At 41.3% G+C, this 17975-nt stretch overlaps 2 protein-coding genes across 2 annotated transcripts in view; one reads left to right on the top strand and one right to left on the bottom strand.

Moving 5' to 3' along the window:
* Positions 1-236: 236 nt before the first annotated feature.
* The window catches only part of LOC117534879 (ras-specific guanine nucleotide-releasing factor RalGPS1-like), a gene marked incomplete at its 5' end in the record, with an annotated part of 50755 nt that continues 33016 nt past the window's right edge, over positions 237-17975 (top strand). The window contains 2 exon segments of the mRNA XM_034199143.1: positions 237-329; positions 1916-2042. Of these exon segments, the coding sequence (XP_034055034.1) occupies positions 237-329; positions 1916-2042 (220 nt within the window).
* On the bottom strand, positions 3462-17901 carry LOC117534880 (angiopoietin-related protein 2-like). The gene is given in 6 exon segments (XM_034199144.1): positions 3462-4168; positions 4170-4249; positions 4633-4903; positions 7134-7327; positions 11461-12388; positions 17630-17901. Coding segments are annotated over 5 exon segments (1560 nt in total). The 5' UTR covers positions 12356-12388; positions 17630-17901; the 3' UTR covers positions 3462-4048.

Here is a 17975-nt window from a genome sequence, read left to right as displayed (position 1 = left end):
ACACACACACACACACACACACACACACACACACACACACACACACACACACACACACTTTCTTGCTCTGCTCAGTATGACCCAGTTTGTATAACATTCACACACACATGTTATGCAGCCAATGGTGACTAGACGCACCTCAACATTAGACTTTGTACTTTACTTGATACGGGTTATACTCTAGTATTTAATAATACAGAGCATGCTGTTCATTAAATATCTGTCTTTGTTCCCAGAAACTGTTGGAGTTGAACAACCTTCACTCCCTGGTGTCGGTGGTGTCCGCTCTGACGAGCGCTCCTATCTTCAGACTCAGCAAAACCTGGGCGGTAAGATATCCCACAATGCACTGCTTGATTAGAAAATAGGAGCCAGCACCCCCTTCAAATTAATGTGTGAAGCAGCGGTGTTGGCTAATCAATATATTCCATTCCATGCATACTTTATATAAATAATATCCTGCTTTTATTGTGTTAACAGAAAGTTAACCCTACAATAGTGTTTTTATTTGTCAGACAGTTTATAGATGTTGTTTATCTTCACGGTTCATCTGTATATTTTTCTTGGTTTATTTCTATTTTGAGATGTTTGTATTTTAGAATTGTTTTATTTCTATTCTTTTAATTAAATATAGTATGTGCAATTTGTTTTATGCTGCTGCAACAAAAGAATGTCTTAATATGAGTATATTTTGGAAACGGACACAAAAAAATGCAAAGAGAAATTGCTGAAACACGAATGCATAAAAAAGAAACATCACAGCTCTTGCACAGCCCTATGTCAAAGACGTGTCCTTGTCTCCTTGTTTTGCGAGTATAGTCAATCTATAAACCGAGGGTTAGTGGTTACCCTGAAGCCAACATGCTCTAAGCCAGTGGTTCCCAACCTGGGGGGCAGGCCTCAGATGATTTGAGGCCAAATATCATATTTAGACTTTTTATTACATATAATTGTAACGCAATACATGATTGTCACTAAAAGCCTTGTCTCTACATTACAATAAAATATACAAAATAATTGATTAATTAATTAGAATAAAAATTCAAGTTAGTATTAAAGGCATAAAAAGACAGAAATGTATAATTGTTTCTTTAATAGAAATGTTTCTTCTGCTCGTAAAGTGTCCAAACCGGGCTTGTCTGGATAAGCGCATTTTTAAAACAGTCATTGTCCATGCCGGTTTCAGTTGCATTATTTGTCACAGTTGCTCCGATCAGATCGGTATCCTCCATTTTGTAGATTATTTACGACTTTTGAATCCACATAAACACATCGGCAAAATCCGGTTTACTTTGAGCATGTGTTTTAAACAGTTAAATCCCTTTGTGAATTGTTTCCACTTCCGCCGTCCTTTCATTTCTTCATACAGCGGGAATCCAAATGAATTAATCCTGAGTCCAATAAGTCACTCCAATAGTGCTCCTTAATTACGCTTTCATCCTCCTTTAACAAAATACTTCACATTCATCCAGTTTGTGACAGTAGTTGTAGCATTTTGAGACTTTAATTACCACTGTTGTGCCCCTTCCCCCCTTGTGTGTGTGTGGGGGGGGGGGCGCAACTTCCAACAGGAGTCATTTGGGGGGGCTCTTGGGAAAAAAGGTTGGGAACCCCTGCTCTACGCAACATCAGACATTTTATTGTTTTATTTTCTATATTTCTTAGCAGTCTGCTGAAGTGTCTTATTTGTTATGATGGAGGGGTGTTGGTGTGACTTAGTATGTAAGTAGCATGGCATTTGTTTATTAGCATCAGATTGTTGGACAGACTGGAAGCAGGTGCCACATCGCCTACAAAAGTTTGACTCTGACTCAAATCGACAGACTCATTAAGAAATCAAGAATTCATATTTGTGTGTTTGCCATAGTTCCCTCTGAATCAGAAGGTTTAATCCATGAATCAATCTCTGTTGTAGTTGATCAGTCGGAAAGACAAGGGCACATTTGAGAAGCTCAACTATCTGACATCCAAGGAGGAGAACTACACCTGCATGAGGGAATACATCCGCTCCCTGAAGATGGTGCCCTGCATCCCATACCTCGGTAAGGTGTGTGTGTGTGTGTGTGTGTGTGTGTGTGTGTGTGTGTGTGTTGTGTGTGTGTGTGATGTGTGTGTGTGTGTGTGTGTGTGTGTGTGGTGTGTGTGTGTGTGTGTGTGTGTGTGTGTGTGTGTGTGTGTGTGTGTGTGTGTGTGTGTGTGTGGTGTGTGTGTGTGTGTGTGTGTGTGTGTGTGTGGTGTGTGTGTGTGTGTGTGTGTGTGTGTGTGTGTGTGTGTGTGCTGTGTGTGTGTGTGTGTGTGTGTGTGTGTGTGTGTGTGTGTGTGTGTGTGTGTGTGTGTGTGTGTGTGTGTGTGTGTGTGTGTGTGTGTGTGTGTGTGTGTGTGTGTGTGTGTGTGTGTGTGTGGACAGAACAATGTGGGCTATCTACCCTTACCCACAATTCACACAGATAAGTTCAGCTGTCAGAACAAAGTGAAAAACAATGAATGGCATAAAATATTATTTAAAATGTCGGGTTGTAATAGATTTCTTTATTTTCTTCTCAGTGTACCAGAATGCGTAGTTTATATGTTAGTATTTCTAAAAATCTCGTGGGGGAGAATCCCCCCAGACCCCCCTTCTGGGGTTGGGTTTTCAGCATGTGTGCCTCTTTATGTTACACAGTTCAGCTTTGATTCCATCATCTCATTAAACCTGTTTTAAAGCATACTTTAGTTCTGTGAAGGGATATAAGGGATTATGCACCGTACTTCACTTGAATTAATATTGTCTGCTGAAAGGCGTATATATTACAGCACACTTTTTTGTTAAATAGATTTGAGTGGTTCAAAATTTCTGGTCGCGATTTATTGACAAAGGAAAAAGTGGGTCCCGAGGCCAGTTGAGAACCACTGCTCTAAAACATAAACAGAATACAATCATTTGCAAATCCTTTTTGACATATTGAATACACTCCAAAGACAAGATAAGTGATGTTCAAACAGGTCAACTTAATGGTTTTTTGAATTAAAAGGAAAGGGGATGCAACACAAAAAAGCTGTGACAGGCATGTTACCACTGTGTTGCATCCCCTTTCCTTTAAACAACACTAAGTGTTTGGGAACTGAGGACACTAATTGTTGAAGCTTTTTTAGGTGGAATTATTTCCCAATTCTTGCTCGATGTACGACTTTCAGTTGCTCAACAGTCCGGGGGCTACGTTGTTGTATTTTGCGTTTCATAATGCAAAGGGAGACGGGTCAGGATAATTACATAATAAACAAATAATACGTTTTTGATATTAGAATACAATCTCAAATCGGCATTTATTACTGGTTGCAAGTGCTAGGAGACTACTCTTTGTTTTATTGTCGCTAATGCTTTACTCGATGTTAAGTATTGCTGTACAACCATTGGTAGTTGTGAGAAGGAAGGCAGAGGGTAGTGTCGTGAAAGATTGGAGTTCAATCACTGGAAACACGCGCAGAGTTGTGCATATTTTATTGCAAGATTGGTAACATACAGATGATACAAATAATCTTAATGAAGCAGCATATATATACACACAGAATACCTGATGCTTACTATATCTGCACACTAACACAGTGGTGATTCGACCTTTTTAACAGTCCCTGGTATTTCCTTGTTCATTTAGAAAAGTTGACTTTGATCACTTTGACATGAAGTGGTCAGAAGACCTTCAATCCATTGTTTTATTAACCTTTACCTTACCAAAGTGAGATGAAATTAAGCGACAAATGAAATGATCGATAACATGTTTGGGGGGAAATAAATAACCAGATCTATTTCCTGTAGAGTTGATCCCTATATATTATACATACATACTCAATATGGCCACCAATAATACTCTGAAATACCAGTGTTTTACCAAGTTTGATCTCTGGATATAAATTCCTTTTGTTACTATTAAACATGCAATGCTGACTTTATTTAGATTCCTATTGTAAGTTTTGTATTTTAGACTCAAGCAAAGATATTCCAGCCACTTCACTTGTGAGTTATTTTGTGTGCAATTTAGCTTTAAGAGCCCAGACTAAATGAGAAAGTGTGTTAATGGACGGTGTTTGCATTGGGTCGTATCATCATGGTCACTTTCTTCAGAGAGTACGCTCCCCCTCTGAACTCGGCCCAGTAGACCCCGTCCTGGTAGCGGCTGCGGTAATGCCCCCCCCCGGTACCACACGCCGTTCATGTTGGAGTGAGCGCAGGCCTTGTACCACCACCCTCCTTTCTGGTAGTGGGCACAGTTACCTGGAGATACAAGGACTTAGATTAGACCAGGGGTGTCCAAACTACGGCCCGGGGGCCAAATGCGACCATTTTGAATCGTTTGCCCTCAGCAAATTCTAAAAGTATAATGAAATGTGGCCCACAAATTAAACATCTGCTATTGTACTTCTTAAATATATATGTTCAAATATATAACACAGTATTCATGTGTTAATAAGCCACATTTTCAGATAAATTCAGTCAATTCAACTCGGGGTTAAGTATCAAGGATACATCGACATGTTGTCTGCACGGGCTGGGATCGAACCCACAACCTTCTGTTTAAAAGACGACTTATCCCTCTCAGCCCCAGTGAAAGCACACCAACAGTTATGATAGCCTTCTCTAGTACTTAATTCCCTCACCTGTGTAGGCGTCGTTGTCTTTGTCCAGTGTTGTGAACTGCTTGCCGTTGTGCCAGGTCAGCGAGTCTCCAGCGTTTCCCTGGTATCGTCCCACTCGCAGCCGGTAGAAGTCTGCCTCAGACTCGATTCTGAAGCTGGCGTACTCTGCGTAAGTCTTACGTCCGCTCCAATCCTCCAGAGTCACCAGCAGCTTGTAGGTGGCCTGGTTAGTCAGCCAGTAGATGTTCTCCAGACCTAACCAGTGCTCCCCATCAATGTTTCCAAACCCTTGCTGTCACAAGAGAGAGACATTTAATTAGCTGCATGTAAACTCATCCAACTGCTCTAACCAGAGATGGAAAACATTACACACATCCTTCACTCAAGTACAAGTGCAGATACTCGTGGTTTAAAATTATCTGGTAAAGGTTCTGAGTAAACTCCTTTACTTAAGTACATTTCAAAGCCCTAACTTCTTTACTTTTACTTAATAGGAAATGCCAAAACAATTCCCCCATTTTAATTAATGTTTTTAAAATGTAGAAAGCACAATTATTTGTGTAAAAGTAATGATACTAGGCAAATCTACTTGAGTATTTGTACTTCTCTACCTCTGGTTCTGAGACATGATTTAATAGGAAATGCCAAAGCGATTCCCCCATTTTAACTAAGTTATGTTTGTCCTCCCTTTGAATACACACCATCCATGTTTTCCAAGCATCGATAAAAGACTGGTCATGATGTAAGAGGGAGAGGCGAAGAGCCGTGGCATTGCATGACGTGTCCCTCCGTCTGAATCACTGCTTTCAATTACATCACACATGCGTTCAATCAGGAGGGAGTCCTCGTCCATGCCAAATGTGAGTTGGCTTAAAGAGGCTTGTTGACTCATTAAGGGGGGGTTGATGGACATCTTGGAAGTGCTCCTTTGGGAGTTTGGTTGTTATTTGAAAGTGATGAGACGTTTTGGGAGGAAGTTGATCTTTGGCAATGAAAGGTTTCACCCTGTGCACCAGTATTTACGTAACTGCGGGTCTTCAGAGAAATAGCTTGGAAACACAGCATGGTTACGTCTTTGAATCATTGAGCAACACTGAGCATGATTGATTTGATTTCAGCTCATATATTTGATTTTTGGTGGGTTTTTGTAATGATTACTCACATCTTCCAGACAGAACAACAGATTGATGGATCAAATTGTAGTGGTTTTGATTGTTTGGACGGGGGGAATCCTACTTTGGTGATCCCCTAATGTTTCCATGATGTCATAGTTTCACTTATGCTTTGAAATATCTGAAAACCAGATTATGGATGAAAGATTGCTTTGTACAGATATTCGTGTTTTCTAAGGGGATGAATCATCACGATCCTCTGATGTTTTGTCGATTGTACCATCGGATTGACATTTGAATTTGTATTAACTTTTGGAAAATAGCATTCATGTTGCCCTGAATTGTAAGACTTTGGTAATCCCCTTACTTTTCATCAAGCACTATGAGGTCAACATATTTGATTAAATTGTTTCAAATACATTGGTTTATGACCAAATACTTTGGAAATTAGTTTCATTACCATCAACCCAAGCTATTCCTTTGGGCTTTTGTGCTAATTTAGCATGCAAACAGCTACAGTAAGATGATGAACAATGAGGGTGGCTCAGTGGATAGTGTGCTGGACTTCGAATCAGGGGATAGCAAGTTCAAGTCTCACTGCAGTCAGCATGTCGTTGTGTCCCTGGGCAAGACACTTCACCCCAAACTGCTTCTGTGCGGATTGTCCACAGCACCGAATGTATGCAAGTCGCTTTGGATAACAGCGTCTAACAAATGACATGTAACGGCCCGTCCACACAGCGGCGTGCGTTGACGCTTGGAGGTGGGCGTATCTGAAGCTTGGGGATTTTTTGCGACCAACAACCAATCACATGAATCTCCCGCCCCCGACATACAAAGCAATAGCAATGTTAAAACGAAGTCAACTGGATATAAAATCCCCAAACAGGCGAAAACCTACCAGTTTCACCCACTGTCTCTGCCACCTCCCTCCATGCCTCGCTCCTCCGGTTTGTATCCCGGTAGATGAACAGAGACTGATCATACAGCACCGGGTGATTCACTACCGCTATAATGAATTTTCCCTCCATTTTTTGGAATATGAGGAAATGACCTGCGTAGTCTCTCCCAGCATACACGCGGTTTGATTGGCTAGCGCTTGTACTGGCAGATTTGCATAAACGGGATTTAATTGGCTGACGCCTCCGTCGAGGCGTCAAAAGTTGAACATTGCTCAACTTTTGAAGCCAGCAACGGCAGCAACGCCAGCAACGCTCCACGTCGCTTCCCAAAATGCAGTTCGGCTAAAAGTGACGTCACCCCATTCAAAGTGAACGGGCAGAAGCGTTGGAAGCTTCAACGCACGACGCTGTGTGGACGGGCCGTAACTGTAACTGTACCAACATAACATAGACTTGTATATAACCTAAAGGTCCAAGATGAATCTAAGAACAGATCAATGTTTAGTACCTTGTACGTCTCCCAGTTTCTAAAGAAGTTCACAGAGCCGTCCGTACGCCTCTGAATGACGGTCCAGCCACCAGGGTCACGTGTCTGGTCACACCAAACCTGCATCAGTCGATTGGTCTTGTCTGGTTTCAGGAGGAACATGCCGCTGTTGGTGTATCCGCCCTCCACAGCTTCCAGACAGTCTTTGAAAGGACCTGCAGGAGAGACGATATGCTGACTAACTATCGTGCATATTGATAAACAAAGGCTTTCATGACTGATTCGCCTCACATGTCATTGTCATCGTTATTATAATTCAAACAACCTGTCAAAGTAACAGACACGGCTACATTTAATAGAACATTTTAGTGCAGCTGGAAAAGTAACGTCACTGTTGCCCATGTGTTCTGTATGCCACATTTGACCATTTATTTCCAGTGTCTGTGATGCTGACAGCAGGAAAGTAACAGTGTGTAAAAGTATTCTTTAAAGGTCACCTAATATGTGAAATCCACTTCCTCATGTCTCTTCTACATCAACATGTGTCCCCTCTTCTTCATGTCTCTTCTACATCAACATGTGTCCCCTCTTCTTCATGTCTCTTCTACATCAACATGTGTCCCCTCTTCTTCATGTCTCTTCTACATCAACATGTGTCCCCTCTTCTCCACGTCTCTTCTACATCAACATGTGTCCCCTCTTCTTCATGTCTCTTCTACATCAACATGTGTCCCCTCTTCTCCACGTCTCTTCTACATCATGTGTCCCCTCTTCTTCATGTCTCTTCTACATCAACATGTGTCCCCTCTTCTTCATGTCTCTTCTACATCAACATGTGTCCCCTCTTCTTCATGTCTCTTCTTCATCAACATGTGTCCCCTCTTCTTCATGTCTCTTCTACATCAACATGTGTCCCCTCTTCTTCATGTCTCTTCTACATCAACATGTGTCCCCTCTTCTTCATGTCTCTTCTACATCAACATGTGTCCCCTCTTCTTCATGTCTCTTCTACATCAACATGTGTCCCCTCTTCTTCATGTCTCTTCTACATCAACATGTGTCCCCTCTTCTTCATGTCTCTTCTACATCAACATGTGTCCCCTCTTCTTCATGTCTCTTCTACATCAACATGTGTCCCCTCTTCTTCATGTCTCTTCTACATCAACATGTGTCCCCTCTTCTTCATGTCTCTTCTACATCAACATGTGTCCCCTCTGCTTCATGTCTCTTCTACATCAACATGTGTCCCCTCTTCTTCATGTCTCTTCTACATCAACATGTGTCCCCTCTTCTTCATGTCTCTTCTACATCAACATGTGTCCCCTCTTCTCATGTCTCTTCTACATCAACATGTGTCCCCTCTTCTTCATGTCTCTTCTACATCAACACGTGTCCCCCTCTTCTTCATGTCTCTTCTACATCAACATGTGTCCCCTCTTCTTCATGTCTCTTCTACATCAACATGTGTCCCCTCTTCTTCATGTCTCTTCTACATCAACATGTGTCCCCTCTTCTTCATGTCTCTTCTACATCAACATGTGTCCCCTCTTCTCCATGTCTCTTCTACATCAACATGTGTCCCCTCTTCTCCATGTCTCTTCTACATCAACATGTGTCCCCTCTTCTTCATGTCTCTTCTACATCAACATGTGTCCCCTCTTCTTCATGTCTCTTCTACATCAACATGTGTCCCCTCTTCTCCATGTCTCTTTTACATCAACATGTGTCCCCTCTGTGGAAAGAGACTCTGAAAGTTTCAGGAACAAAGATTCTCTCTCTTTTTGATCCATTTCTATAAAAACCTGTCTGAAAATGAGCTGATCAGATTTTGGCCACTTTATGATGTCATAACGATGTTTTGGCTTGTGTAACCATTAGCCAATCAGCAACCAAGGTAACCCCACCCCTTATCACCTGAATCTCCTCCTAGAGCACCATTGAGTTCTTTGTAACCAAATGTCTCTCAGAGGGGCGTGGGGAGGGGCTCCTTATTTTCATCTAAAGTAACAGACAGAGAATCAGCACTTTGGAAACAGGGCTGAAACAGAGGGGATTATGGGTAATGCTGCAATGATCTGTTTGGTGTTTCAGCCAATCAGAGACATGTTTTATCTGAGACCTGTAATATATTGATGAAAAACAGTATAATAGGGGACCTTTAAAAGATGATAAATAGCATACAATGTCCTTCACTGCACAGTTTATATGCCAAGCATGTTGCAGCTGATCTCCCACAGTTTTTGGGCCATCTCATCATCAAAAGCCGCCCTAGAGAACCTTGCAGGAGCAATATGTACTCTGGTTACTAATTTCATTTTCGGGGGAGCTAAATCACATCGCAGGGACTGTACTGTATACTGCAGTTTAGCCAACAGCCTGTTTTGAGATGGATCCAGTCTCTTTTAAACAGAGGGGGACAATCCAAAAACAAGATTAACTTTTCAATAAAGCCCTCCAGTGAGTCCTGCTGGCGGACTGTAGCCAGATGTGATGGTTTCACTGAAGGAAGGCACGAAAACCGCCAGATCTGCTACCAAACGTTCGGGATAGTGCCAGATGCAAGAACAGACTTTCCACAGTTCTTTTAAAACGTATAAAAGAGGATGGAAAGTGTTTTTGGTGCGCTCAGACTCCCTGTGGGTTGTGTCATTAGTGTCATTATAGGATCTCGTTAATCACTTGCAGCTGCAGTCATCTTTCAAAAAAGGCATCTGTAATTTTCTGTGAGCATGTTGTCATAGAGCTTTATCACGGAAGAAAAATGATAAGTGGACGCCGTTTACAATGCTTTTTTATGGGCTTCAGAAACCAATCAAACTGTTTTACAACACTCACACACACACACACACACACACACACACACACTATCCTGTCACATGTATCTATTATTACAATAAGCAGTAGTAATCTGTTTCATGTTACGCTCTATTTCTAGCTCCGCTTATTCTATTGTAGCCTACTTGTATATAGGTAACTTCTTCTGCATTACTTGCACTTACTTGCACTACATATGTCTTGCACTATTTTATTTCTTCAATTGGTTCTTGCACTATTTTTATTTGTTTTATTGTCTTATGTCTTAAATAATTTATGTTGCATTGTTGGAGGAGACTTGGACTTGAGATGTTAAGAGCCATAACTACACTGTAGCTGCATATGACAATAAGGCCTTTGAACTTTGTCGAAAACACCTTTTCATTTCGAGATGAGGCTTAGATTGAGTGTCTGTGTGGCCAGGTTATTTAAAGGGGACCTATCGTGCAAAATGCACTTTTGATGTATTGTATGCATAAATATGTGTCCCCGGTGCCTCAGGGAACTCGCGCAGCGTCAGAAAATAAAACCCTTTCTCTTTTCCTCCGTACCCACATCTTTTAAAAACGGGGGTACAATGAGTGGATACAGATTTGCTGCCGATATTACGTAATTTCGGATGGTAGACCCACAGAAAGTTGCCATCAGAAACAATGCCTGACGTGTTTTGGACGTACGCTTGTCTTTATTTACATTAGCAAGCCTCGCTAACACTCAGAGCTAACCTGTACTGGAGAGCACATGTGTTTTTTTAAAAAGCAGGAAATCAAAAAAGGAACTCACCTTGTGATAAACCCGAAAGAGAAAAAGCATTTGAGCTCCATACTGTTTCAGAAATAATCTTTGATGTGGTTTAGAACAGGATGGCATTTTATCACAGCAGAATATAACTTAGCTCAACCACTGAGAGAGATCTCCGGTAGAATTCTGATCAGGCATTAGCTCCGCCTCCTCCTTTTTTTTTTTTTCAAGCTAAGGATCCAAAATCCGCGTTTCTCTAACAGGGCTGGAATAGAGGGGTATGAGGGAAATCTAAAATGCATGATCTGTTTGTATTTTGAGCAAAACACGTAGACATGTTTTTATATATTTGTATATTTCTGAGACCCATAATATATGCCTTAAAATTGCATGATAGGAGACCTTTAAATGTATTTTATAGTTGTATTTGTGACATCGCTTATTTAAATTGGTATTTTATTATAATTAGTATTTATTTATTATATTATAATTATTATTTGTATTGTTATTTTATTTGTTTTATAGGTTTTAATATTTTTCATTTTGTCTTATATCTTTTATTTTACAGAGGGATAATTTTTTATTTTATTGAATTTTCTTTAAATTATACCTTTTTTTACTTTTTGTCCCTTTTGAATTTTTATATTATATTGTGCCAAAAGTTTGATTATAAGTACATCTCTTGTTTTTTGTTTTAATTTGTGCCTTGTTGTTAAAGCACTTTGAGCTGCACCTTGTATATGAAAAGTGCTATACAATCAAAGCTTTATTACTATTTGTATTATCTACTTACCAACGGGCTCACTTGTAAAGCTGTGTGCAGAGCTTGGCATCGTGGGCAGTGGAGGTGGTACTGCTTTAGAGTTCTGGTCGTTCTGTATATCATTATTCATGCGGTTGATGGTGTGCCGGGTGTATTTCTGAGGATCGTAGGGTCTGTATCCTCCGGGAGACAGTTCAGGCATCTGTACGGGAGGCTGAGGCATCACAGGGGGTTGTGGGTAGACCGGGCGTATCCGTTCCTGCACCACACCGTACGAGTGTCCCCCCCGCTGACAATGCTTCTCCAGGTGCAGCAGGAGGGCGCTCTGGTTGTTTGCGAGGGCCGACAGACGCCGGTACTTGTGCTCCAGGTCGCTGTAGCGTAAGCCGAGCGTTCCCATCTGGTTCGTGTGGTTGAGCACTCGGGTCTCCAGCTGCGACGCCTCCAGAGCGTTGTCTCGTTTGCGGATGATCTCGTGCAGCAGTTGCATGTAGAGCTGCGTCACTCTGGAGTTCATGTTGCGGCTCTCCTTGCGCAGGAGCTTGACTTCATTCACCACCCCCCCGTCGACTTGTATCAGCTGCTGCAGAGCTTCGATCTGCCGGCGCTGCTTCTGAAGCTCGGTGTTCAGCAGCTCCAGCTCCTGCTTGTTGACCCGGTTCTCCAGCAATTCCTCGGGCTCCTTGGAGTTCACACAGATGGCCCCAGTGCTTTTCTGCTCGGGGACAATAAACGTGTAGGAACATTTGTCCGTTTGGGAGCGGCTGTGTTCAACGACGGCTCGTTTTTGCCGATTTGGGGCGAAGATAAACTCTTGCTCCGGGATCTCATCACTGTTCTCGATTTCCTGAGTGCCTTCTTGGAGAGAGGACTGGGGTCTGGAGAGCAACAGGAGCCACAGCAGCACCCCCGCAGGGAGAATCATAGCACGGTCCTGCTGCACGAGCCAAGATGATTCCTGGAACAGAGTGGGGAGAGATGATCAGTCAGTCTCTTCTCTCACTGCAGTAGCTAAAGAAAAACGTTCACATCAGGCGGAAATCCACTGTTATATTCGACATGTTTACATTATCAGAGTCAGTCAATGTTGTTGTCAATCTTTCAGTTTGTGTGTACAGACGGAGAGATCGAAATCCCGAATATAAAAACAAATGTATATAAAAATATGTATGTGTTTGAATTCACATCAAACAGTCAATGTTTTGGTGATGAATAGAAAAGCATTACAAATCATTCTGCTGCTTTCGGGTATCGAACTTTGATCAGACCTTTTGGTATATAGAAAAATGTTTTGCATACAATAACAAATATGTAAGACCCTTTATGTCATTGCAGATTCACCATTGACACCTTTTTGAAACACTTAAATCCCATATATTTCATTGTCAAAGAATGTCTCTTATTAATTATTTTTAATATTTTAAATGGTGTCGGACTTTTGAATTGACCCTAGATTGTAGTGAGGCTACTTTGTAACTGATTTCAATCAATGTACGGGAAACTAATCTGCTCTGTAGGATCTGAAGGGCGACTGTGGCTGCGAGGGAGTGCGGTCGTCTTTCAACCAGAAGGTTGTGGGTTCGATCCCAGCCCGTGCAGGGCAAGATACTTAACCCTGAGTTGCTCCCGATGGCGAACGGTGTGTGAATGTTAGTTCCTAGAGTAAGGTACACTGCTCTGTGTGAATGGGTGAACGACATGTAGTATGTAAAGCGCTTTGAGGGGTCTTGAAGACTGGATAAAGCGCTATATATGCTGTCCATTTACCATTAAAAGAGGAATGTACAGAAATTAAGATATTTTTGGAATTAGTGACTACTTTAATCAATAATTACATTTCGCTGTCCAACTCCTCACCGCAGGTCTTTCAAACTGAATTCTGTGCAAATCCATGAAGCCAATTACCAGATAAACAACTTGACCACATATCCCAGGACTGCATAGCAAAGCTCGGACGTAGCATCCAAACACGTCCACTTAGTTGTGTCACAATTGCTTAAGCCAAGTTTGATTTAAGCAATTATGTGTACCGACACATCTGCAACAGTTCAGGCGAGAGATGTGAGATGTTCTGCAGGATGTCAGACTTTCTTTCATGTCTCGCTTTCTATGGAACATGACATCAAGACACCCACTGGCCCCAGAGAAACCGCTCAGAAACAACCACACATGACATTTAAGATCGATCTTTTCCAGATTGATCTCAATTCGTTCTCCTTTCTCTGTCCAGGAGAGCGATTAAACTGCTACATGCTGAATGTTAAGCGTGCAGATCTGTGTAGAGATGATAGAAGTGGTGTAATGGACCAATCTGCACAATGACTACTTTTACTTTTGGTACTTTAACCATATTTTGATGATAATACTTTCGTTATTTCACTTGAGGAACATTTTGAATGCAGGACTTTTACTACACTCTGGTACTTCTACTTTTACTCAAACTACAAGATCTGAGTACTTCTACTTTTACTCAAACTACAAGATCTGAGTACTTCTACTTTCACTCAAGTACAAGATCTGAGTACTTCTACTTTTACTCAAACTACAAGATCTGAGTACTTCTACTTTTACTCAAGTACAAGACCTGAGTACTTCTACTTTTACTCAAGTACAAGACCTGAGTACTTCTACTTTTACTCAAGTACAAGATCTGAGTACTTCTACTTTTACTCAAGTACAAGACCTGAGTACTTCTACTTTTACTCAAGTACAAGATCTGAGTACTTCTACTTTTACTCAAGTACAAGATCTGAGTACTTCTACTTTTACTCAAGTACAAGATCTGAGTACTTCTACTTTTACTCAAGTACAATATCTGAGTACTTCTACTTTTACTCAAGTACAAGACCTGAGTACTTCTACTTTTACTCAAGTACAAGACCTGAGTACTTCTACTTTTACTCAAGTACAAGATCTGAGTACTTCTACTTTTACTCAAGTACAAGATCTGAGTACTTCTACTTTTACTCAAGTACAAGATCTGAGTACTTCTACTTTTACTCAAGTACAATATCTGAGTACTTCTACTTTTACTCAAGTACAAGACCTGAGTACTTCTACTTTTACTCAAGTACAAGACCTGAGTACTTCTACTTTTACTCAAGTACAAGATCTGAGTACTTCTACTTTTACTCAAGTACAAGATCTGAGTACTTCTACTTTTACTCAAGTACAAGATCTGAGTACTTCTACTTTTACTCAAGTACAAGACCTGAATACTTCTACTTTTACTCAAGTACAAGATCTGAGTACTTCTACTTTTACTCAAGTACAAGATCTGAGTACTTCTACCTTTACTCAAGTACAAGATCTGAGTACTTCCCTGACCTCTGGATGATAGTGAGTTATATCTCTATCTCCACAGTGTGCCAGGGCATCTGTTAGATCTGAGGTCAGTGGGAAATGCAGCAGGAGCCCATAAAGTTAGTCCAGACCCCGATCGCCATCTGTCAGTTTGACTTGGAAAAGGTGTCAGGACAAACTGAGCTCTGTGGATGACCTGATAAATGAGTTTGTCACGCATGCTTTATCCCTCCCTGTCTTTGCCCCTGTGTCTCTTTCAGTCACCGACAAACCGACACACACACACACACACACACACACACACACACACACACACACACACCATGTATACATCACTTCAGGGGACATTACATTGACTTACATGTCATTTCCTGGAGACTTATCCTAACCTTAACCATAACCAACACATGCCTAACCCTTACCCTAACCCTAACCAAGTCTTCACCCTAAAATTAATGATTATCGTCATGGGGACCTCCAATTTGTCCCCATAAGGGAGGTGAGTCCCCACACGTGACTGTGTAAACAGATTTAGGGTCCCCACAAGTATAGTAATGCTAGGCCACACACACACACACACACACACACACACGCACACACACACACACGCACACACACACACACAGAGGAACAGTTGCCGGTGTAACTTGTCTGTCACAAACGCACGTCTGCGTCTGGATGCTCAAGCATGTCTTTAAACCACGGGGGGGGGGGGGGCTGGCTGGCTATCCTCCCTCGGCACATTTGGTTTGGCCGACTTCCTGTAAAAGAGTAGCTGGTGAGTTAATTATCAGTCCCTGTAGGAGTCGTTTCCTGAGTCTCTGACGTGTATCCTCCTGCTCTGCCTCACCGTGAAGCTTCATGAAACTGAGAAGCTTTCCTCAGTGTTGATCCCTTACACACCATCAGTGTTTCTGCCGTTAACGCGGCTCAGCGTTAGTCTTTACATATTTGCATGATTAAGATAAATAAATAAAAGCTGTACCTTTTTTATTGATCACAATTTCGGAGGCAATAAACGAGGCATTATGTGACATTTAAAACGAGTAGGAAATAAACGGACATAATCATAAAATGGAAACATCTCAAAATAGACCGAACTAAAAAGTAAAAGATTTATATAATGACAGTGAAAGATCTGATTAGTGTCCGTCGAATATAATAATAATAATAACGCATTTTTTTTAAGTAAGTAAAAAATAAAAAGGCAGTCAAGAGGAAGTTGATTGAGAGGGGGGGGGGCTTATGGGTAGACAGAGTTGAAAAGATGTGTTTTGAGGCGGGACTGAAAGACTGTGAGGGACTCAGTCACAAATATATATATATATATTTATATATATATATATATTTATATATATATATAGTCACGAATATACCCTATGAAGTGTCGATTACAGCTCACAAAATATAAAAGTCGGATATCATTTACATTAATTACACTGTCGATTTAAGAAAGTCGATATTTCTCCTCAGAAAAAACCCCACAGATTAATACAATCCCGTTTCACAGCGTACTTCCAAGTGGGATGTTGGTTAAAAGCAAAGGATTGTTATCTTTATTAGTGTTAACCTTTACATGATGACTGGTAATGCATTAAGAGACGTTTAATTGGGCGTGCAGCACTAGTGGTCAAACTTGGATCAAATCTGGAGGAGGTGGCAGAGGGGAGGACGAGGAGGAAGCTCGACAGCATCCTAGAGAACCCCTCCCACCCACTCCACGCAGAGCTAGTGAAGATGAGGAGTACGTTCAGCCACAGACTCATCCCTCCACAACAACGCACCAAGCGCCTCGGACAGTCCTTTGTGCCTGTAGCCATCAGGCTGCACAACAAGGGGTTAAATATGAAAAAGAAATACAATTAAATCACTGGACATAAATATACACTGTTTCCACAACCCATGTTAACTTTTCACTTGTCACTTATTCCACACTTTATAACTTAGATGGTGACCAAATATGTATATATGCTGACAGTTATTTTACTCTTATTTTTATTCATCTCCTATTTTCATAGTCTTTTATTATTATTATCATTATTATTTTTTCCTTGATTTTATGTTATTTATTATTTATTTTAGATTTTATTGATCTGTGTGAATCTTTGCTGTACTGTTTTTTTCATGCTTACCCTGTAGCTGCTTTGTACAACTGAATTTCCCCTCGGGAAGTCTTATCAAACTTGCTTTACTACTATTTCGGGGTTTATTTGAAAAACGAATTATGCGAAAAGTAAGAAATCTGGAAAGGTTTGATACTTTCACACGGATTAACGTAAAGGAACTGACACTTTGATAAGAGTCACTCTGCACATCACTTCACCAAATACTACCAGAAGCTTTGTGTCGGAAATGAAGGAGTGCGTTTGAATTAAAGTCCATATTAAGGAATATGAAAGGTTCCCTGTGGAGTTTTTGACCTCAAGTAGAGCTACGGAGAGTTTCTTGACATGTGGGTTCATGTTTTCTTTGTCTCACACAATACGACACACATGCACAATCGCATGAGTCATGACAATGGTTTCACATTACTCCCCTGACACACTCGAATAATTACAGATCCTGTTACGAAACAACTGCATTTGATAAGGACGTCATTAGTTCTGGAGTTCCTCGTTCCACACCACTGTAACGGCACACTATTCAACAAGTCATTGAGGTGACTCTAAGTTTATCTTCTTTAAATCAGAGCTTTAAAACAAATGTAAAATCTATCAAGCTGTAAACATGACATGCAAGACATCTAACATGTTTCCCAGCAATGAGAGTATTGGTTTAAACTCACAACGCATGCATTTAATCCCCCTAAAGATCGTTGGAGAACATGGAGAACAATCTGTGATACTCAAAAAGTCAGTCATAGGAAATGAAAGGCTCAACGGACTGCTCCACTCACCTCCACTTGTCTCCTTTTCCTTCAACCCCCTGCCTGTCTATGACTTCCTCAGCAGTCAGTAATTCCTCATGTCCTCTGCGTTGGTCCAGTATTTAGTCAGTGGAACGTCTTCACATTATTCCCCTTGGCCCGCTGTCAGTCACTTTCTTCATGTGGAAAATGTTCAGCCCTGATGTCTCTGCACAGGACCCCAAATGTCCAATCAATGAACAGCCAGAGCTTTCCCGCTGCGACTTCATTCATCGGCACCTTGGTCATGTGATGAGTCATCAACTGAACTCACGCCTGTTTACTCACTTCAAAAAAAAGAGCCTGGAGCTCCCTCCCCATCCTGCCATCACCAGGG

This window comes from Gymnodraco acuticeps, unplaced genomic scaffold (assembly GCF_902827175.1).
Source record: "Gymnodraco acuticeps unplaced genomic scaffold, fGymAcu1.1, whole genome shotgun sequence".
NCBI lineage: Eukaryota > Metazoa > Chordata > Actinopteri > Perciformes > Bathydraconidae > Gymnodraco > Gymnodraco acuticeps.
The sequence above is the reverse complement of the archived record's forward strand: the minus strand, read 5'-3'. Positions and strand labels throughout refer to the sequence as shown.